General features: G+C 40.9%; 1 protein-coding gene across 1 annotated transcript in view; it reads right to left on the bottom strand.

The window, feature by feature from the left end:
* Nucleotides 1-23,069, bottom strand: part of LOC142075048 (BDNF/NT-3 growth factors receptor-like) — a 236,140-nt gene that overhangs the window by 115,387 nt on the left and 97,684 nt on the right. The window contains exon 12 of the mRNA XM_075136040.1: nt 1,584-1,772. Coding sequence (XP_074992141.1) covers nt 1,584-1,772 — 189 coding nt within the window. The remainder of the gene's footprint in view (nt 1-1,583; nt 1,773-23,069) is intronic.

Genomic DNA, 23,069 nt, shown 5'->3' with positions numbered 1-23,069 from the left:
GGTTGGAAAAGACCTCTAAGATCATCAAGTCCAACCGTCAACCCAACACACCATGTCCACTAAACCATGTCCCTTAGAGCCTCATCTACACGTCTTTTAAATACTTCCAGGGATGGTGACTCCACCACTTCCCTGGGCAGCCTGTTCCAAGGTCTGATCACTCTTTCAGTAAAGAAATTTCTCCTAATATCCAATCTAAACCTCCCTTGGCGCAACTTGAGGCCATTTCCTCTTGTCCTATCGCTAGTTACTTGGCAGAAGAGACCAACACCCACCTCGCTACAACCTCCTTTCAGGTAGTTGTAGAGCACGATGAGGTCTCCCCTCAGCCTCCTCTTCTCCAGACTAAACAACCCCAGTTCCCTCAGCCGCTCCTCATAAGGCTTGTGCTCCAGGCCCTTCACCAGCTTCGTTGCCCTTCTCTGGACACGCTCCAGCACCTCCATGTCCTTCTTGTAGTGAGGGGCCCAAAACTGAACACAGTATGACTTCTTAGAGAAACAGATCAGGCTTCCAGCAACACTTCAGAAATGTATGTACAAGTTCACAGCATAAAGAGGTAGAAAGAACCTTCTCTGAAACAGTTAAAGACCTTAATGTACAGGTGAAACATAGTAAGTAGTGCAGTTACTATTAATTACAACATTCTTTAGATATTTTTTCAGTTATTTGCTGCAGTGTCGATTGCTGCTTCAAAAATCAGCATTTCATATTGTGGTGCGTTAAACCCAGCCAACAGCCTCTTGCTCACTCCTGGAACAGGGAGAAAGTAGAAGGAAGGCAAGAAGACTCATGGATCGAGATGATGACAGTTTAAAAGGGAAAGCAAAAGCTGTGTGTGCAAGCAAAGCAAAAAGAGGAATTTATTCACTATTTCCCATCAGCAGGCAGATATTTAGCCACTTCCTGGGAAGCAGGACCTCAGCACGCATAGCAGTTGCTTGAGAAGACAAACACCGTAACCACGAACATCCTCCCTTCTTCCTCCTTTCGTTGAGCTTTTATTGCTGAGCATTATGTCATATGGTATGAAATATCCCTCTGGTCAATTCAGGTCAGCTGTCCTGGCTATATCCCCTCCCAACCTCTTGTCCACCTCCAGCCTACTTGCTGGGGGAGGGGGAAAGGAAGAGAAAGCCTTGATGCTGTGCAAGCACTGTTCAGCAATAGCCAAAACACTGATGTGTTATCAATACTGTTTTAGCCACAAATGCAAATATTGACTTTTGTTTCTGACCCAGGATGTGTTTTATCCCAAGAATACATTAGGTGCACAGGACTGGCCAAAGACCACTGAAATTAGTGGAAAGACTACCGGTGACTTTGATGGAATACAGATTGGGCTTTGGGCCTAACACTGCTGAGTTAATTTATTCATCACAAGGGCTGAATTTGGCTTTGACAGATGTAAAACAGTTCATCCCATGTACCAAAGTACTCCTTAACAAATTGCATACATTTTAACTCCACCCTTCTACTCCCAGGAATTTACACCATTTTTCTATTAGCACTGCTAAGGAGCCCCAGCACTTGCACCAAAAAAAAAAAGAATGACTGAACTACATATAGGCATTTGTACTTACAGTTGTCTGGCTTGAGCTGACTTTTGGCAATTCCAAAGTACTGGGGATTTTCAATTATGGGAATCTTTGTCATCCCAATGATGACTGCATCAGGACCCCCCTCAGAAGAAGATGGAGTGTTACTGCCATTTGAGATGTGATGGAGGGGACTTGACGAATCGTCATCATTGCTGATAACTGAAGAAGGACCTAGAGTTAGAAACAAAGATTCTCCTGTAACTCAAAACATTTTCCTTCCCTCAGATAATTCTTTTTTTTTCTTTTTTTGACCAGTTTGTCCTCCATCCCACTAGTGAAGAGCTCTCTTTATGTCTCTTGCTGATCTTACCTCAGGAATTTTATACATTTGGCCATTAAGAGTGGGAATGTGATATAAATTTTTGTACTGGAGATCACCTAGACTAAATACATCAGGGTCTAGTGTACTGTGTCACTGGGAAAGATCTCCAAATTTGATGAATTCCTATCATTCTCATAAATAAGCTATGAAATACATGCATTAACTTTTCTACCTTATGCCCTACTCTGATCACACTGCAATAATTCCTTTTCCCACAAAGCTGGCAAACATCCTCCTTCCATTTGAGGTGACATTATAACATGACAACAGACATGGAGGAGATGGGCTCATCCTAACGTGGGAAGCTGTATGATTCCTGAAGGACAAAATGGCTGAGAGCCAAAATCCAGAGGACAATTTGCACAGTCACAGTAGGTGCAAGGCAGACACTCAGAAGAGCAGTGGAAAACACTCTTCCCACCCCACCGTGAGATCTGGGGTCATTTCACAGGGGCTTGTCCAGCCCAGGGGAACATTTCTATGCCTTATGAGGCCCCATCAATACCCGTGTCTAGTGACCTTTCAGAAGGAGGGGTTTATTTTGATCAGTAATTTAGTGACAATTTTTGTTTTTTTCTCATTTTGTGCTTTGTATTTTTAATGAAAGCACCATGGAGATAAAACCTTATAAATGGGTAAAAATAACCAACCTTCTTAGCAGAGTTCCACTTACGTGAGCTGCAGGGGCCTTTGATCTAACACCGAGATCAGAGCAGATAACATTTGAACTCTTGTGATTTAACCCCTGCTAGCTAATTCTATGTTATATCCTCCAGTTTACATTCAGAATTCAAAGAAAATCAGCATCACCATTAAACAATGACATTTTGCCTAATCTGCCCATTGAAGAGCTGACAGAGACCACAAATATCAATTTTCAGGATGCTTCATGGAGGGCAGGTGAAAAGATGGGGAGGATATACCATACACACACACACAATTAAGGAACAAGATAAGAACCAGGACAGGCCCAGACACATCAGCCAAGAAAGGGCAGCTTTAAAGAAAAGAAACTTGGACTCTCTTACAATTTTGTAGTTCACAGTATCATAACAAAAGCACTTTATTATTACATAGCATGGCTTACAGGAATAAAATGTAAATAATTTGGCATGTGGCTATTTCAACCATAGCTTTAGAGGCTCAAGCATACTCCCACCCCTATCCTGCTTTTTTTTCTCCCCAATTGGTTTAATGGTGCATGAGGGAAATCTCATTGTTTGAAAAAGTACTTCCTCCACTGGCTTGAAACATTAGAAGTAATTTTTCAAATGCCTTGTACTTCACTGGAAAGTCACTGTTGACGAATGTAAGTGAAGCCTAGATCTCTGCAATTTATCAAATGGAATACTAATACTAAGGCTGGTTTTGTCCTTACTGATCACCCAAATCCTCAAAAGACTGATTCTACTAGGAAAGCTACCAGGATTAAGTTTTTGGTGAAGATTTTTCTAATGAAGTGCAGAGCCTAACAAACTGTTGGTCCATCAGATGGCACACAAGACACATTTTTTAAGTGCATGTGAGTTTGTGTGCAGTAGAAATAGAGTGCAAACACATGAAAAATCTTGTTCATTTTTTCTAGAGATTGTCCTTAGGTCTCCAAACTTTCTGAATGTCAAGCTAATGGCACCAAAAAGCAAGCAGACAATTACACATTTTCTTGGAAACAATGCAGTCTTTTTATACTAATACAGCTTTAGTATGAGGGTCAAATCCCTTCCTTTACAGCAAATAGGTGAATTTTCTTGGCTATGCAATTAGAGGCACTCCTCCAAGTCTTTCATCCTTGCTGTTCTCTACTTAACAGGAGGAAGCTCTTTTGTCATGATTTGCTTATACCATGCATACAGCAATGGCATGGAAAAGTGTCCATTACATATTTCATTAAGCCTCTTTGTTGTTGCTTTTAATCTAAGAGTCAAAAGCTGCATATTTGTTTGCTTCAGTTTTATTCTGGAGCAGTAACTTCTAACTGTCTTTTTTCTCACAAACTTGTCTATGCTTTTTATGTACACACACATCCACACGTCCCTTTATGCACAAGCCTAGAGCATTCCAGATGTCATAATATCTGCAAGGGAGGTTTCTGACTATGGAAAACTCCCAAGGATCCCCTAAGGGAGCCCTTCATAAAGCCAGGTCTGTTGGGAGCGGATGGGATTTACCTGACCAAGTGGGGCAAGAGGGTCTTTGCCAACAAGCTGGCCAGAATTATAAGGAGAGCTTTAAACTAGATTTAGGGGGAAAGGGGATGGAGTTTTGAGCAACAGAGAAGAGCCAGGGCCTGCTGATGTATTAGGAATCCACAGGGCAACACCTGTGAAATGCCTCAAAGGAATTAGGGCTTGTTCCTCTAAAAAGGTTACAAGGTCAATAGCCCAGCTGCAGTGTCTCTATACCAATGCACACAGCATGGGTAACAAACAGGAGTTGGAAGCCACTGTGCAGCTATGACCTAATTGCTATCACTGAAATGTGGTGGGATGACTCACATGACTGGAGCACTGCAATCAATGGCTATAAACTGTTCAGAAGGGACAGGCAAGGAAGGAGGGGCGGGGGGTGGGGTTGCACTCTGTGTAAAAGAATGGATTAAACACACAGAGCTGTCTTTGAAAAACAGCAATGAACAGGTCGAGAGCTTATGCATAAAATTTAGGGGCCACGCCAACAAAGGAAACCTCATGGTTGGTGTTTACTACAGGCCCCCCCAGTCAAGGGGAGCTTATTGACAAAGCATTCTTACTTCAACTACAGGAAGCATCACCCTCGCAGGCCCTGATCCTGCTGGGGGACTTCAATCACCCTGACATCTGCTGGAAAAGTAGCACAGCAAGCTGTAAGCAGTCCAGGAGACTCTTGGAGCGCATCGAGGATAACTTCTTAATCCAGGTGATAGACAGCCCTACCAGAGGAGAAGCATTACTGGACCTGTTGTTTACCAACACAGATTAACTAATTAGAGGGGTCAAGATTGGTGGCAGCCAATCATGCCCTGGTGGAATTCATTGAGGGATATGGGCCAGGTGAAGAGTAAAGTCAAGACCCTGAATTTTAGGAGAGCAAACTTTCAGTTGTTTAAGGAATTAGTGGATGGGAAACTGCCCTCAGGGATAAAGGAGCTGAACAGAGCTGGCAGCTCTTTAAGGACATTTTTCTTAGACCGCAAGAGCTCTTGATTCCCATGTGTAAGAAATCGAGCAAGGACGGCAGGAGACCTCCTGGTCAAAGTACGGTGTAACAAGGAAATGCATAGGCAGTGGAACCAGGGACATGCATCCTGGGAAGAATATAGGGACGCTGCCCGGATGCGTAGGGATGTGATCACGAAAGCTAAGGCACAATTGGAGATGAATATGGCAAGGGATGAGAAGAATAATAAGAAGGACTTCTACAGGCATGTTGAAAAAAAAAGCAAGATTAAAGAAAATATACTATTCCCTGATAAAAAAGACAGGAGAACTAGTAAAAATCAACATGGAGAAGGCTGAGGTACTCAACAATTTTTTTTCCTCAGTTTTCAACGGCAATTGCTCTTCCCACATTTCTCGAGTCCCTGAACCTCAAGGCCAGTACTGGGGGAATGAAGTCCCTTCCTTCGTAAGAGTAGATGAGGTTCAAGACTACCTAAGGAACCTGAACATACACAAGTCCATGGGACCCAACGACATGCATCCCAGGGTCCTGAGGGAATTGGCTGATGTAGTCGCTAAGCCACTCTCCATCATATTTGAAAAGTCATGACAGTCAGGCGAAGTCCCCAGTGACTGGAGAAAAGGGAAATATCCCACCCATTTTTAAAAAGGGTAAAACGGAGGACCCTGGGAACTACTGACCTGTCAGCCTCACCTCCGTTCCTGGTAAAATCATGGAACAGACCTCCTGGAAGATATGTCAAAACATATGGAACACAGGGAGGTGATCAGAGACAGCTAACAGGGCTTCACCAAGGGCATATCGTGCCTGACTAATCCAGTGGCCTACTACGATGGAGTGATATCAATGACATAGATAGTGGACTGAGTGCACCCTCAGCAAGTTTGTGGATGACACCAAGCTGAGTGGTGCACTTGATTGGCTAGAGGGATGGGATGCCATCCAGAGGGACCTGGACAAGCTCAAGAAGTGGGCCCATGTGAACCTCATGAGGTTCAACAAGGCCAAGTGCAAGGTCCTGCACCTGGGTTGGGGCAACCCCCAGTATCAATACAGGCTGGGGGAGGAAGGGATTGAGAGCAGCCCTGCAGAGAAGGACTTGGGGGTACTGGTGGATGAAAAGCTGGACATGAGCCGGCAATGTGCGCTTGCAGCCCAGAAAGCCAACTGTATCCTGGGCTGCATCAAAAGAAGCGTGGCCAGCAGGTCGAGGGAGGTGATTCTGCCCCTCTACTCTGCTCTAGTGAGACCCCACCTGGAGTATTGCATCCAGCTCTGGGGTCCCCAGTACAAGGAAGACATGGACCTGTTAGAGCAGGTCCAGAGGAGGGCCACAAAAATGGTCAGAGGTCTGGAACACCTCTCCTATGAGGAAAGGCTGAGAGAGTTGGGGTTGTTCAGCCTGGAGAAGAGAAGGCTCCGGGGAGACCTTATTGCAGCCTTTCAATACTTAAAGGGGGCTTATAAGAAAGACGGAGATAGACTTTTCACCAAGGCCTGTAGTGACAGGACAAGGGGCAATGGTTTTAAACTGAAAGAGGGGTAGATTTAGATTGGACATAAGGAAGAAATTTTTTACGCTGAGGGTGGTGAGACACTGGAACAGGTGGCCCAGAGAAGTTGTGGATGCCCCATTGTTTTAAGTGTTCAAGGTTGGATGGGGCTTTGAGCAGCCTGGTCTAGTGAAAGATGTCCCTGCCCATGGCAGGGGTGTTGGACTAGATGATCTTTAAAGGTCCCTTCCAACCCAAACCATTCTATGATTCTATGATTCGAAGTTGTTCACTGAAAGCCTACAGGAAGCAAGGACAGATATGCAGGTCAGTAGGTCTGGGACAGACTGGCACAGCAGTTTACCCAAGAAACCTCCTTCACAGGACAGAAAAGCCCTGTAGGAAAATTGGTGAAGTCTCTTATGCATGTTGGTTTTATCATAGAATCATAGAATCATTAAGGTTGGAAAAGACCTCTAAGATCATCGAGTCCAACCGTCAACCCAACACCACCATGCCCACTACACCATGTCCCTAAGCGCCTCATCTACACGTCTTTTAAATACTTCCAGGGATGGTGACTCCACCACTTCCCTGGGCAGCCTGTTCCAAGGCCTGATCACTCTTTCAGTAAAGAAATTTCTCCTAATGTCCAGGAGACATTTAGTTTTCTTAGTATTGATTTTGCAGGACAGAAGATGAGTGGCCCCTTCTCCTCTGGCTCTGCTCCACGACATACTCTCCAGGGATGTCATCAGGGAAGCCTTAGCCTGTGGTACAAAGGTTACTGATTTCCTTCTGCTTTCAGGCAGAATGAGAGGCATTTGTATAACAGATATCACAACCACAATCTGGTACATATCTTCAAAGTCTTAAGCACTGTAACAAATAAATCCTCACAGTTTGTCCTCCATGAGATACATACTACTATTATTCCTGTTTTGGAGGCAGCAAAAAGAGTTCTGCATGGCTCGCTGATTTGCCCAGTGATGCAGGCAGGATCTTCGTCAAAGTCACAACCAGGAATTGTGAGGGACTGCCAGCCCCTGCTGCCAAACCACTTGACTTATATCCTTCTTCCAGCTACAGGATAAATGGTGGCTATAAAGCTGCCTGCTGCTTCATGGACACATTTGCACTGTCTCCTGCTCAGATGATGTGTCCTGTCATAATGAATGATGAATTTATGGCCTCTCATTATCGGTAGTCAAATGAAACAGATCTGAGACAAAAATCTAGCAGGGATGTAGTGTATTAATCACTACAAATATGTGAGCCAGAGAAGTAAGGATACAGGGAAGCAGAAAATTTTAAAGAAAGAAGGAAAGAAATAATGATTTATCTTTTTTAATATACATCACCGAGACCATTCATTATAGCCACCTGCACGTTTGGATATCTAGGAAATGTGGGTAAAATGACAATCCTTCAAAAATATTACAGTGAAAAAATCACAGCAATAAGAATAAAGATCAGCTGGAATGCACTTGTTGGCATCAAGCAAAAAAGAATAATTCAGCCAAAATCAAATCCTCGTTGCCTTTCATTTCCTTTTAAAGCTATTTAATTCAACAATCTCTTCCCTACACACTTTTCATAAATAATCCAAGGGTTAACAGTCCCATTTCTAGGGTTGGGAAATGAGTTCCTCTGTTGTCTGGAAGATAAATACAATGTGTACAGAAGCAACACAAGTTTCCCTATGCTTCTTAGACAGTCTTTATCTGAGAGAACAGCAAAGCTACTTGGAGTAGTCAACTGGAACAATTTTGCAAATTCTGTTTAGATCAATATGGTTAGACATAGTTAGAAGATATATAGATATGGCAGACCATGGAGAAATTCTCCCTGATATTTAACTTACATTTGTTTAAAAAAACCCAGCAAGAACAAACAAAAAAAACCCCTTCGCTAATGAAACTATTTCCCTCCTTTAAACCCTCCCTGATTTATTTCTTAGAGTTCAGAGGCACTATCTACAGGACTCTCCCATCCAAGCAAATCAACTGAAAACATGACATGGAAAGCTATAAGAATGCTCAGAGACCTGAAGAAAAACTGGAAGAAATGAGATTTATTTTATCCTAAATAAGAGATGTCTGAGGAGGTGCACGACAACAGCCTTCAAGACTGTTGCATAAGGAAGGGAACAATATTTATTTTATGTCTACACTGGACAGGAATGAAAAGTTGCATGATAAAATTGCATCAAGAGAGACTGAAGTGAAATGTTAGGAAGACTTCCTCAGGCACTGGAATTGTTCATAAATTGTACAGAAATTTCCACTTCTGGAGATCTTGAAGCCAAGTTAAGTAAATGTCTGTCAGGAAAGATACATAGCTGACACAGGCTTAGGACAGGGAATAATCTCCCAAGTCCCCTTCCAGCCTTAATCTTCCATGATGCCAAAAAGGTAGACCTTGAGGGGTCTTACGGCAGATACTTTGGTCTCTTCAAATGTTGATTTATGTCTATTCAGAACTGAATGAGGCCTGTAGCTGAACAAATACATATTATATATAATTAAACTACATACATTTCACTGCATTAGCAGGTTACTTCTGCAGGCTTCAGTATCAAGATAGGTTCAGTCAGGAGAGAAGCACATCAGTAATGCATGAATCCACAGTTTATAGTGGATTATTGCTATCAGAATACAACTTATTTAATTGCATTCTTCACATACAATTAATTTCAGGGTTTAATTTCCTTATCTTAATTGCTTCTGAACAGTTTTTATTAGTGGAGGTGTTAGCCACATAGCACTATAACACAAAGTCTTGTACCATTTTTCATTTTCTGTGAGTGGAAGATTTCTATAGTCCACAAAGACTGCATGAATTATAAAGTCTTACATTGAAATATACCTCTCAATTTGCTCTCAACAAACATTCCAGCATAATAGCTTCAAATTCATTTTTCATTTACATCCACACTAGCTAACCTTAAACATGACATTCTGCACAGAAGCAAAATTGAATGATTACACTCAATCAACTTGCATACCATGCTCAAATTATAAACAATGTCTGCAGAAACGTGGTATCGCTGTTTACTCAACTCTTATTTAGATGATCCTGCAACCAGCCAGCCTGGCTCCTCTTCATCTCCCCAGCCTCGAAAACAGGCTTTGAAAACAAAATCCCAAGGCCCACCTACACTGGAAAAGGAGGACATGGGAAGCCGGTGAACTAACAGTCCACCAACTACTCCTTGCCAAGCACTGTGCTATCTTCCTGGGTAAACAGGCTTTGGGTCTTGATGACCTAAATTTCACATGTGCTTGGGAGGCAGCATTCGGCTTTTGGAAGAGGGCTGCTGGAAGGGCAGGAAGCTTCAGCACAGAAAAGAGGCTGTCCAAAACTGGCCCTCAGTGAGCACAAAGCAAGAGGCAAATTACTTTCCTTCCAGAGCATTAGTGCCTGATTTTTTTTTCCCCAATTGACATTAAATTACTTAGCAATAGTGAAACTGATTCCTTCTGTGTCTCTGTCACAGCAATCATTTCAGCAGCTTTCTCTATAGCCCCTGTCCCTAGAGCGCTCAGCAGCTATACATCTCTCTTTGGCCTCAGAATGGAGATCCTAGCCCCTGCCCAGAAACCCTTACTGGCCTGCAACAGGTGGTCTTCTGGGAAAAGTCTTGGTGCTCATCAATCACGTGTCAATAAAAATTCTTGTGATAGCCAGGAGAAACATCTGCCATTGTTCTACAACATGGAATAGCCTTAGTGACAGACTCACTGTAGGATTTTGTGGTTGTCTGCATTTATAAGAAATCATAAAGGGAAGAAAAGCAATTACTTTGCTTTAACATGGATTTTGGGATTAACATGCTTTTTAGGATTATGCTGAACTAGAACTTTTGGGACATTGTTTAAAAACAACTCAGCTTTGAAGAAGGAAGGGAGCTGGATGGACTGTTTGGAAGAATATCCCTGCCAATACAGCTTCAGATCAAAGATACAGAATTGCCTCAGAACAACACACTTTTCTTTCCCAAGCCTATTCCTAAAGCAGTGAAGCCTCAAATACTCAAAATCCTCTTCAAACGCAGACCTAAAAATTACTGCAGCAGAGCAAAGGGCAACTGTGAATAGAAAGGTGTCACTTCAAATTTCAGCATGTCCCAGCAGCATCACTCACAAGCTATAGGATTAGCTCCACAAGTTGGCTGACTTGCCTCTAGATGTTGGTCCTCTACTGCTGTTCGCAGCCACCTCCTCCTCCCTGCCACATGATGCCTCATCTTGCAGCCACCTCCTCCTCCCTGCCACATGATGCCTCATCTCCTGGAGATTCCATCCTGCCACCTGTCTTCTGCCAGCTTTCCTTGCAATTGTCTCCATGGCAAGCATGAAAATGCCCTACACAGAATGCTGCTTGCACCATACGAGGCAGGTCAGCCATCCTGGAGATAGCCACACTACAAACCAAGCTCTGGAAGTTTTGCTACAGCAGATTTGAAAATGGATGCATTTATTATGAAACTGGTCACAAAACTACAATGAGGTTTTGCTAAAACATTGGAAGTATCATCGTTTCTATTTTGCAGGGCTCTAAATAAAGCAATGTTTCAGTTTTTTCAAGATGATGTATGAAATATTTTCATAAATAATTTCTACATTGCCAGAGACCTTTAACAAGTATTCTCGGCTGACTTTTTTTCTGATGTGCCCCTTCTGCTCATTTACTACCTTTTTCCTTTCTGAAGAGTTTTACCTCTCTCCTTAATAACTTCTCTCTTGACCACTTCTGGCTTGTCTACCCTTTCTTTTTCTAACATCTCCCTGGATTTGCAACACCTAGTACATTCAGGTCACAATTCTGGGCACGGCCTCCTGTGATGTTGCAATTTATATGTTCACGTAAAATAGCATTAGTACTTGTTATACTCAAGTATTTTAGGGTGACACTCGTTTGTTCTCAGTGTCACTTCGTCTTTTACAAAAAAATTCAGTCATGGCTGCTTCTTAGGAACAACTTTATCAGAACAGATTTACATGGAAATCAAATACTCTCAACAAGGAACTGCTAAAGGAAGCTGATAATACAGCCTTATTCCTGGCCATTAGAGGCAAATACTATAATGCAGAGTATAACGGTTTTGCAATTCTATATGAATCTAATGAACACGTGCAGAGCATTAGCACTGACTGATGTAAAAGACTCTATGAACTTTTCTAATTAGTGTATGTCTGAGTTGATCTGCAAAAACAATCTTGTCTTCAGACTGCAAAACAAAACAAATCGTACACAGCCACCATCCTGTCTTGCACTGGACTGGATTCAAAATTGGAGTCTGCAACAGTCACATACAAATGTGTCACAAAAGACTAGACTGTGAAAGGCAGACATGTGCACTTCCCACATGCACAAAAAAAATGCATGCCCTTACTTCATGCACACCCATACTAAATATCCAAGTATCAGACTTCAGTGCAGGAACATAGTCACTAAGTACTCCCTACTCTGGGATGTACACATTTATACTACAATTTCAATAAATTGAAAGTTTTTCATTTTCACAGTCTTTAGAAAGGACCCATTTTCTCTGAAGATTTTTCTACAGCTTACTCATTTTATCAGATGAGGTTTTTCAGGTTTTGTTTTTTTTAAAAAAAAACAGAATAGTGTGCTGAGCTCCAACTAGCTAGTTGATAAAAAATGCAAATAAAATCAAATTTGGGGATGGACATTTTACAGGGGTGGTCCACAGGCTTGTGACCAATAATTTTATCATAACATAAAGCCAGTGTCACACAGTATAGCAAAGCGATGACCTTAATCCATTTCCCAGAAATGACCAACCCCACATACAAACTGATAATCAGCAGTATAGACAGCCAGTATGGTGCTACATACCAAAACTCCAAGAACAGATCCAAAAACTCTGAGAGCAAATAAATCAACATTGTGAACAGCAAGTACTAAACTGATATAATGAATGCTTATAACAAATTTGTTTTAACCTGTTTGGGTCAGATGTGTCGTTATCTCAACCCTTTGAGCCCCACGTTGGGCGCCAAAAAAGGACTGTCGTGGTTTAACCTGGCAGGCAGCCAAATACCATGCAGCCGCTCACTCACTCCCCCCACCCCCTCAGCGGGATGGGGAGAGAATCAGAAGGGTAAGAGTGAGAAAAACTCGTGGGTTGAGATAAAGACAGTTTAATAGAACAGGGGAAAAAAGGGAAAATAATAATGATAATGATAAAATATACAAAATGAGTGATGCACAATGCAATTGCTCACCACCCACGCTGACCGATAACCAAGTAGCGATCGGTACTTCCTGGATCACGCCTACCCTTCATATACTGAGCATGACGTCACATGGTATGGAATACCCCATTAGCCAGCTGGGCTGGCTGTCCTGATTATGTTCCCTCCCACCTTGTGTACCTAGCTCAGTCAGTAGGCATGGGAGCTGTCCTTGGACTAGGAGGGCACTTAGCAACAACTGAAAACATCAGTGTGTTATCAACATTCTCCTCATACTAAATCCAAAACACAGCACTAGGAAGAAATTTAACCCTATCTCAGCCGAAACCAGGACAGGTGAAAAAGTGAAACAAAATATGAAGCATGAAATCTTATGAACAGAAAACGTGAAACAGCAATATCAAGAGTCTAATTCTCTTCATCTTAATGTCAATGGAGAATAATTTATTAAAGTCACAATGGTGCAAAATCCTTATGAATGACAGTGGAATCAGGACCCCTGTCTTTGTATTGAGAATGATGACATCCTTTTTGACAAATGAAGTCTTGAGCTGCTGTGGCACTTAGTTCTGTCACTGAAAGGCAGTATCTCTAATATATAGTTACATATGAATTATGTTAGGAATGGGTTAAAGGAATAAATCTGTACTATTTCCAAGAGGCAATGCCAAAAAGGTAATCGCCCATATTCATATCACTATGTTATAGAAAGTGAGAGTTTCAGGTAGTTCTAATGGTTAACTGAAAATCTATAAAATCCATTTCTCTTTCTCGCTGAGAAATTAATATAGGACCAAAACCTGAAATTCCGACTCTGATAATGCTCAGACAAAACTCCCACTGAAGTCAATGGGAGTTTTGCCAGGGAGAGGATTAAAGACAGTACGATTGGCTGCATTCTACCAGAGATGTAAAAGCTATCTAGCTAGGTTTTCATAGCAGTGCTGCTGAGGCTATTAAAATTAGCAAGAGTTCGATCTTTCAACCTTTCACTCATGCAATCACATGGACTTGCAGAGGAGGGATGGATGTGATGGGGATAAGCCAGCATGCCAGACATCATTGCTTATCACTGGGCTAGATGCCAGCAGAAGTGAATTTCTCCTGCAGTATCTCACTTCCCTCCTCCTCTTTAAGGCCCAACAAGAAGCAGGAAAGCAGTAAATAAGCAAGCCTGTATCCTTGGAAATCAGCACTATCTGGAGACAGGGCAGCATGCTCATCATCACAAAAATCTGCCGAAGCCATCCACCACATCTGTGCCTCTGCAGCATTGTGCTCTGTGCCCACAGAGATAAGACACCTCAGAAGAGAGATGGCAGGAAGCATCAATGTGTAACAGCTTCATTGGGCTTCTGCCGGGGTGGCAGGGCCTCACAGGTAACCAGAGGTACCCGTTATCCCTAGGGAGGTACCAGGCTCTGCAGGGAGGGGACGTCACACCACCTTTGGGGTCCTTGGGTTTTGCTGGCTGCTCCCTCTGCTCAGTCATGTTACCTTTGGTGGGTACAAAAACTAATTTAAAAAATATACAGTTCATCGAGTGAGTGGTTTGGATGTTTTTGTTCTTCAGTACAACTCCCAGAGGCTTTAAAATTTTGTTTGATAAGACAGTAACAATACTTCTTACTTTACCAGCCAATTCCTCCATGTTTTGATGATGTGGTAGCAAAACCTATGGAATGTAAATATGATGACTTAAAACAGCTAAGTTATCTAACCAGTTTGCAAAATGAAGCAAAAAATAAGTCCTGAGCTACAAACAGTTTGTAAAATGTTAACTCATCCATTTAAATTCTTATGGGGAAGAAAGAATAACATAGAAACTCATTACAGATGTCATTTTTAAAAATAAACTTAATTTCAAGAATAAGATTACAACAGATTTCTGACATTTTATATCACCAGCAATACTATCTGGCACCAATTTCATTTCAAATGGCCAAACAATTATTGCTAAAAGTAACTAATATTCACGCACGTGGATATTTCTTATAATGTTTAATTAAAAATATATATTTAGGAACCATCATCACTTGCAAAATGATGATGAATACAGTACTAAACTGGTTAAAGGATCTGACTCATACCTTTCTCAGTCTCTATTTGTTTTGAGTTCCTCATGGTTTTGCATCTCATGCAGATATATTCACTACTGGACAGATTGATCTGTTAGCATTTTACAGTCACATGGCATAAATATAAATGCAATGCAAAGAGAAAGACATGGGAGAATCAGGCTGTGTGAGTTGTGCATGTACAATTGCAATGTGTAGGCAAATAACGACAGAAAGATTCAGATTGCTCAATAAAAACAGTTACATATTATTCAGGGACAACTTCATGTTGTATACAAACAGGCCTCACTAGATTCCTGAAGCAGAGAAAATTACTTAATAAGAAAAGGATGTGACTTCAGGCAGGACCACACATGCACACAATTTCTCATGTCAGTAACTGCAGTGCTGACAAAAATCCCAGATTAATAAAGGCCCCTGATTTATTTTATGGAGGAATACAGCGCTGTGCTGAATCTGGGGTCAGAGTTAGGGGTCTGGTGTAACTGAATAAGTGAGGCAAGCAACTGCACAGCCTCTTTGCATCCTGCAACATGCAGATGGAATTCCTTGTGAATGCAGTGAGTTAAAGTTACATTTATATTCTGTATTAAACAACTAAATATTACAGTAGCCTGATTTATGGCACCTGAAGCAAGGCCTGTGTGTCTTCAAATGGGAAAAAAAAAACTGAAGTTTTTCTGAATTTCCCCTCCTCTCCTAGAGGCAATCAAACCCTTTGTAATTAGACTGATGAGAGGATAACTCAGTCTCTCTGCCATCAATCCTCGGCCTCTCTGCTCAGTCTGCCAAAAGCCACCATTTCCTGGCACGAGTATCTGTTCTCTGGCAATCACTAATCAAACTGCTATCATGTGGGCTATCTACAAATCATCAGTGGTTACAGCTGCTCTCAGCTTGGGCAAAGTTCAGAACCTAGGAACAAAAAATGTTAGAGCTCCATAGTTAGGAACATGAGCTCTTAGATCCAATGCCATCACCTCCAAACAACAGGTAACAACTTCACCTGGATCTCAGGATATTTTACTTTAACAGCAACAGGTTTATACATATATTTGGATTCCAATGAAGTATGATGTAGCAACAGGGAATGGAAACTTGGCAACCTCTTTAAGAAGGAAAAGCAGTTATGATAAATTTTTCCCTTCCTCTTGAAAAGGCATATGGCACTTCACACTTTTTTTTAAACATGGTGATTAAGAGTGATAAAGTGTGACTCTCTACCTGGAAAGTTATTTCAACTCCCAAGGGAAAACCAATGCTGATGTATAGGAAAGGAAAACCACCAAAACCATCACAAGAAGGCCATGACTACATGGTAGTTCTTGTCATTCCAGCCAAGGAAAGAAGTTACAGTTAAAATGTGTATGTGATGAGGGGAGTCTTTCATTTAAAATTGAGCCATAATTTCATAATAAAATTGAGCTTAGTAACACTGCTGTGAGTTGCTGCCCCTAGGTTCTACAGGGGATTGCCCTCTTTGAAATGAAAGCAGTTTGGCTCAGTATTGCCTGTGACTCTACTCCAGGCCAGGACATGTGCTTATCCACCACACTGAGTCCTTGCAGTTGCAAAAATATATATAGAATCACTGAAGGATGCTATCAGCTGTTACTAAAATTAGAAGGAAATTGCATGTCCATATCAAAGAAATATATACCCTAATGTGGACTCTTTCAATCTATCTTTTTTGATGAATGGCTAAATTTCTGAAACAATGATTTCTAATGTATAAATATGAATATCTTCCAGTTAACCTTGAGGTTTCATTAAAAGACAGCAACCTCTTCTACAAGTCTGATCATACAACTTAGATGCTTGTGTAACAAAGTAGCTATATCTACTTCCAATTACTGAATCTATTTCTATTTTCATAGCAGATTGTATTTATACACACAAAAGAGAACTAGAACAAATGGAAGCCAGCTTCAAAGTTTCAGCATACATATTTCCATTGAAGTGGAACAATGAAATGGGCAGTGTAACGTGTGGAATACATAGTACCAATGTTCTCTGTGCTCCCTATAATGCCGTATTTATAGTTCTCAGCACTTCCAACGATCCATGAACACTTGCTGCAGAGATCAGATTACTAAATCTGGCACAATGTGGGCCTACATTATACTCTGGAATACCTTACGCCATCACATAACCATGGCAAAGCCCTTCAAAAGGGTATTCAGAGACCCTTCACATTTGTACCCTATGGGGAAGAGAGCTTACAGCATGTCAGGAAAGAGGATGTTGAACTCCCTCAAAAACAGAAGAGAAGGAAAGACAGATCAACTGAAAATTTGAAAGAAGAGAAGAAGCCAGAGGACTGTGAGGAACAAGAAGAAAGGAAAGGAAAAAGCTTCAGGTAAGCTTTTAGGGTATTTTTTTGAAAAGAACCTAAATAAAATATTTAGCTGCCCAATCCATGAATAATTTTCAAATTATTGTAAATATTAAATATGCAACAGGAAAAGGAGGGCTGAATTAGAAAGGTTTCAGAAAGAACACATTTTTTTATTTGTCTGATAATGGCTTCCAACTTTACAAACCCTTTGAAAGTTATCTGCCTGTCAAACTGCGCAACAGCTTGTCTCAGTTCTTCTCTGAATATATTAAACCTCAATTTAAAGTAAATTCTAGCATAAATAAACCCCTTCTAGGAGAACATTAGAAAGATGCATTTATTTTACTTTCATGTCTGGCAAACAAAAAAAACCCCTCTGCCTTTAAACATTTCATAGACTTCCTTACTGCTCGGTGAAACGATATAAAAGCTTTTTAATATAAAATCCTGGATGCTCAGCAACTTTTACCATGTTAATGATTCCTGCATGATTCTTAGTTTAAGTCTCACTTTATTTTAGAGGGGTCAGGAATTCTTAATTAACTGAGCCCTTTGTAAACCAACATCATTTGGGCAGATCAGAATCTCTACAGTTATAAGCAATGCCATTTACAATCAAGCTGAAAAACAGGAGCTAGTGGGTACTATAATCTCCATGTTAAAGTTTAGCTCCCTTAGCTTTAAGAGGCTCTGTCCACATACTGAAAAGAAAACTTTTTAGGAACACATAGTCTTCTTCCATCAAGCGTTAAACATCTGCATTGAAACATAATTAGTAACAAATCACGTGCTGTAATCCATAAGGTTCTGTGAATATTTGCACTAAGTAATAGTGCACTGAATGGCTAATATAAAAAGATACAGTACAAAAATGTAAGAAGGATATTCTATTTTATATATATAAAAATATATGCATTTCAGTGGTGCATAAATCAGTTGTAGTTTATTAAATTTACCTCCATGATTACATAAAATCCAAAATACCATGTCAGTACATGCTAAAATATTGGAAGGTCAAACCTACTTACTCCTATACCATAAAGATGAACTGCAAAGTGCTACAAAATAAATTACAAAAAAAAAAAGTGTAAAAATCCCAAATCAGTAACTGCACATTTGTACATATAAATATTATGAATCAGAAAGAACTACCTTATAAAATGAAATGTTTCAAAAATCATCTGCCAAATTCCAACTCTGCAAGTTTGTATTTTCCCTGCCAAAATAAAAACGAATAAATAACTGAAATATGTTGACTTTGTCTCAGCATAACATAAGACTGGAATCTGGGCTACTGTGTCAAGCTCTGCTCAGGGTCCAATTTATGCTCAATGTACCTTCACTGATTTACTTCACATATTGCTGATCTAAATGATTCATTATTGATTTAGAACCAGCGCAGTGGCATCAGAAGTTATTTAAACAGGGAGAGAGATTTATCGCTAAGCAAGAAGTCTGGAAAAAAAAATTGAAAGAAAGTTAAAAGAGAATTGATGAGCAGAAGAGAAAGTTATTATCTCTATAAAATAAGACCATTTCCACATAGACTTAGGGAGGAAAAAAAGGCAGACATTCCCAATATTTTTCTGAGGAACAGCAGAACACTTGTTGACATTTAACTTCAAAGAGTAACTATGGTGGATATCCTTAATTGCTGCCATTCCTCCTCAAATCACCATGCTATGTGCAGGGTGACTGAAGACACCATGATTCCTAGGTCACCACTAGACTTACAGCTCTGCCCTCTTCTTTAATGTGGGGAGGAGAACACATCTTTGGGACAGATTTTGGAGAAGGGAAGAAAGCACTGTAGCACCTGCAGCTCCCCTTCCCTAACCGCTTACAGGAAATATCTCACTACACCGGCCCAGAAGAATGCAAATATGGACATATTTTTGACTAATAAGGAGATCCCCAAAACTTGAGCACAGCAGGAAGAAAGAGTTTGGATGTGAGAGACTGCAGAGAACATAAGGAAAAAGTAAAAGGACTACTAGTCTTAAAAAATGAAGCAAGAGTAAGTTTATGGAGAAAGAACAAGAATCAGGACAGGAGAAAAAAAAGATACAATATACAGTACTGTAGAAAGAGAAGGACAGTGTACGCTGAAAAAGACCACTGCAAAAAATAAAAAAAGGACAAGAATGTTTCAATGAGAGAGTGAAAATGGATGGAATTAAAAAGCAAAAACAATGAAAAGCAATCACAAAAGAAACAAGGCAATATAATATCTTCTTTTTTACTCAATGTAATTGTAAGGAATTAAAATCAAACCAAATCTCAGAAATGTAATCAAAATTCATAGAAATATATAGGTTTAGCAGTCTTTTGCTGCTAGTCTTTGTAACTAACTTTCTGTTAAAAAACCCCACCAACAACAAAAAAAATCATCTTTCTTATAACAATTTCATAAATCAAAAAGATCAAATTATAAAGTCAGGACTGGATAGGTAAATAGCATGAAAATGAATGTCTAACGTTATGTCTAAATGTAGTCCCTGTTCTTGCAAAATGCTTGTACCTTTGTTTAACTTTACTCATTATAGTACTCTCCTCTGAACAGTTAAGTATGCATGTAAGTATATAGTCTGCAGGACCAACAGTATAGTTTGTTATTCTTGCTCTTGGATCAGACTCAGCATTTCAGCCTACTAAAGATTTGTACCCTTACCCAAAAGTATGGACTGTATTGAGTAAGTACTGCCTAACTGAACGTGTAAGTGATGACAGTGGTTCAAAACCTAAAAGCACTAACACACAGTATTGCCCCCTTTATGCATACAATTTATACTCTCCATAATCTTTCTGGTAAAGTCAGTGGAGCCGCATACATAAATAAGATTTGCAGAGCCAACTCTGTAATTTACTGCTTTAGGATTTAAGGCCATATTCTGAAAATATAAAAGAAGTTAACTTTAAGTATGTGAGTATTCCCATTGAAATCAATGGAATTACACACACACATTCAAATTAAACATGTGTGGAAGAGTTTTCCAGAGCCACTAATGTAATAAAATAAAAGCAACTTTGCAGTTCACCTTTGATAAATACTATTTATAAAAAACAACATCTTTCCAGTTAAGTTCAAACAGAAAAAAAATTGTCAGAGGAAACAATGTAACATAATTTCTTCTCAATGTCATTTTGAAGAGACAATAAGAACAAGGCAATAGAAAAGTGTGTGATAGCTTATTTCTGGACTTTCTTGAGTTTTATAGCTGCATTGGGGCTTGGCTTCGCCCTGCTGTTACAAAAACAGCTACCGATTTGAATGTACTTCTAGAGTTCTCCAAACGCAACCAGTGTCTAAACAAGAAGTCCAAGGGAGGTGCCACTTCACTGGGTAAGAACACTGTCCACTCCCTAGTGTGCAGCATGCAACTTCGATAAACAAGCTCAACAGCCCCTCTCTCATCTTTTCTTTATTTCATTTACCCATCCAGTGGAATCTTATGAAATAAACCAAAACCTAAAATAAACAAAATAAAATATGAGAAATCATGCTTAAAAAAAAAGGTCAAAGAAAAAATAATACAAAGGACCAAACACAAACAAATACTTGACAATCAAACATAAAAGGCATTTACCGCGTACATAAAATGTTAAATAAAAACTGTACATGAATTTATGAACCTGACAACATTGGCTCTAGCTTGTGGCCAAGGATTTTATTCATTAATTTTTGTTCTTGTTTTAACCTTGCTTCAGTAAGTTCACAATGTTTATAAAGAGCTGAAAGCTTATCTATATTCCACATCACGCTAAAAAACCTAAGATTAAACCCTCCTTACCCTCTAAGATACCCTTACAGAATAGGTACGAGGCCCTGGGTATGGTAGACAAAGTGCATAATGAGATAGAGGAGGAACCTATGCAAACAGTCTTGCCAAGGTCAGAGAGACCAACCCCTCGCAACAAAATCTGCATTAAGACCAGCGCCGAGAAGAAACAATGGCGAGTTATGGTCATTGGTGATTCCCTCCTGTGCAGAACAGAAGCACCCATTTGCAGACCGGACCCTCTTTTCAGGAAAGTTTGCTGCCTCCCTGGGGCCTGAATTAGGGATGTCACCACAAGACTGAAGAGCTTAGTACAACCTTCAGACTACTATCCATTCCTGCTCTTTCATGTGGGTACTAATGATGTCGCAACAAAAAGTCTGAGGTCGATCAAAAGAGATTTCAGGGCCCTTGGAAGAATGCTAAAAGATTCAGGACCACAGGTAGTGTTTTCCTCAATCCTCCCAGTAATGGGGGGAGATTTTGGAAGAAACAGGCGAGCCCGGGATATCAACACCTGGCTCCAGGACTGGTACCTCTGCCAAAACGTTGGGTTTTTAAACCACGGAAGAGCCTTCGAGGCACAAGGTATGCTGGGGCCTGACGGGATCCACCTGTCCCGATGGGGAAAACGCATCTTTGGGCATAAGCTGGCAGGACTGATCAAGAGAGCTTTAAACTAGAATCGATGGGGGAAGGGGATACCAACAGGATTGCAGTAGGTAAGCCAAGGGTTGTCGGCATTGCCTGAGGGTGGCAATGCTAATGGGAACATTTACACTGCTCCTGGGAGCACAGAGGGCTCAGGAGCATATCTGAAATGCTTGTACACCAATGCACGCAGTATGAGAAACAAACAGGATGAACTGGAAGCGTTGGTTAGTTCCCGGAGCTATGATGTCATTGGTATTAGTGAGACTTGGTGGAATGATTCCCACGATTGGAGTGCTGCGGTGGAGGGCTACAGGCTGTTCAGGAGGGATAGGCAGGGCAGGCAAGGTGGAGGTGTTGCACTATATGTAAGGGAGAGGTTTGATTATACAGCCCTTACAGTTAGTGATGATGTGGTTGAGAGCCTCTGGGTGAGGATTAGGGGGATGGAAAACAAAGCAGATGTCATAGTGGGTGTCTACTATTGATCGCCCAGCCAGGATGATCGCACTGGTGAGTTATTCTACAGGCAATTAGGAGAAATCTCTGGATCGGTAGCCCTTGTCCTTACGGGAGATTTCAACTTCCCAGGCATCAACTGGGAATACCATACTGCTGTGATGAGGTCTGGGAAATTCTTGAAGTTTGTGGAAGATAACTTCTTGACACAAGCACTCAGTGAGCCAACTAGGAAAGATGCCCTCCTAGACTCGTTATTTGTGAATAGAGAAGGACTCGTGGGGGATGTGATGGTAGGTGGCTGTCTTGGCCACAGTGATCACGAAATTGTTGAGTTTAAAATTTTCAGTGTAATGAGAAAAAAGGACAGCATTCAAGATTTCAAGAGAGCAAACTTTAAGCTACTCAGGGAGCTACTTAGCAGTGTCCCCTCGGAATCTGCTTTTGAGGGCTTAGGGGTCCATGAGTGCTGGTCAGCTTTTAAGAACCACCTTTTAGAAGCACAGGAGCAGGCAATCCCATTGTATCATAAGTCAAGCAAGCGGGACAGAAGACCAGCTTGGCTGAACAGGGAACTCCTCTTGGAACTCAGGAGGAAAAAGAAATTGTATGACCTCTGGAAGCGAGGTCAAGCTTTGCAGGAAGATTACAGGGCTGTGGTTCCTATATGCAGGGAGAAGACACGAAAGGCCAAAGCTCAACTAGAGTTGAAACTGGCCAGTGCTGTATCTGACAACAAGAAGGGCTTTTTTAAGTATGTTAATAGCAAGAGGAGGTCCAAGGAAAACATTGGACCGATACTTGTTGAAGATGGTCACCTGACAAATAGGGATGAAGAAAAAGCAGAGGCATTCAACACTTTTTTTGCCTCAGTCGTTAATAATACTGTTAGACCTTGGGCTGCCCGGTCCCCTGAGTTGGAAGACCACGAGTGCGGGAACAGTGACTTTCCATTTGTGGACACT

Source organism: Calonectris borealis, chromosome W, assembly GCF_964195595.1.
Source record: "Calonectris borealis chromosome W, bCalBor7.hap1.2, whole genome shotgun sequence".
NCBI classification, from domain to species: domain Eukaryota; kingdom Metazoa; phylum Chordata; class Aves; order Procellariiformes; family Procellariidae; genus Calonectris; species Calonectris borealis.
Note: the sequence above shows the minus strand (reverse complement) of the source record. Positions and strands in the feature narration are given on the sequence as shown.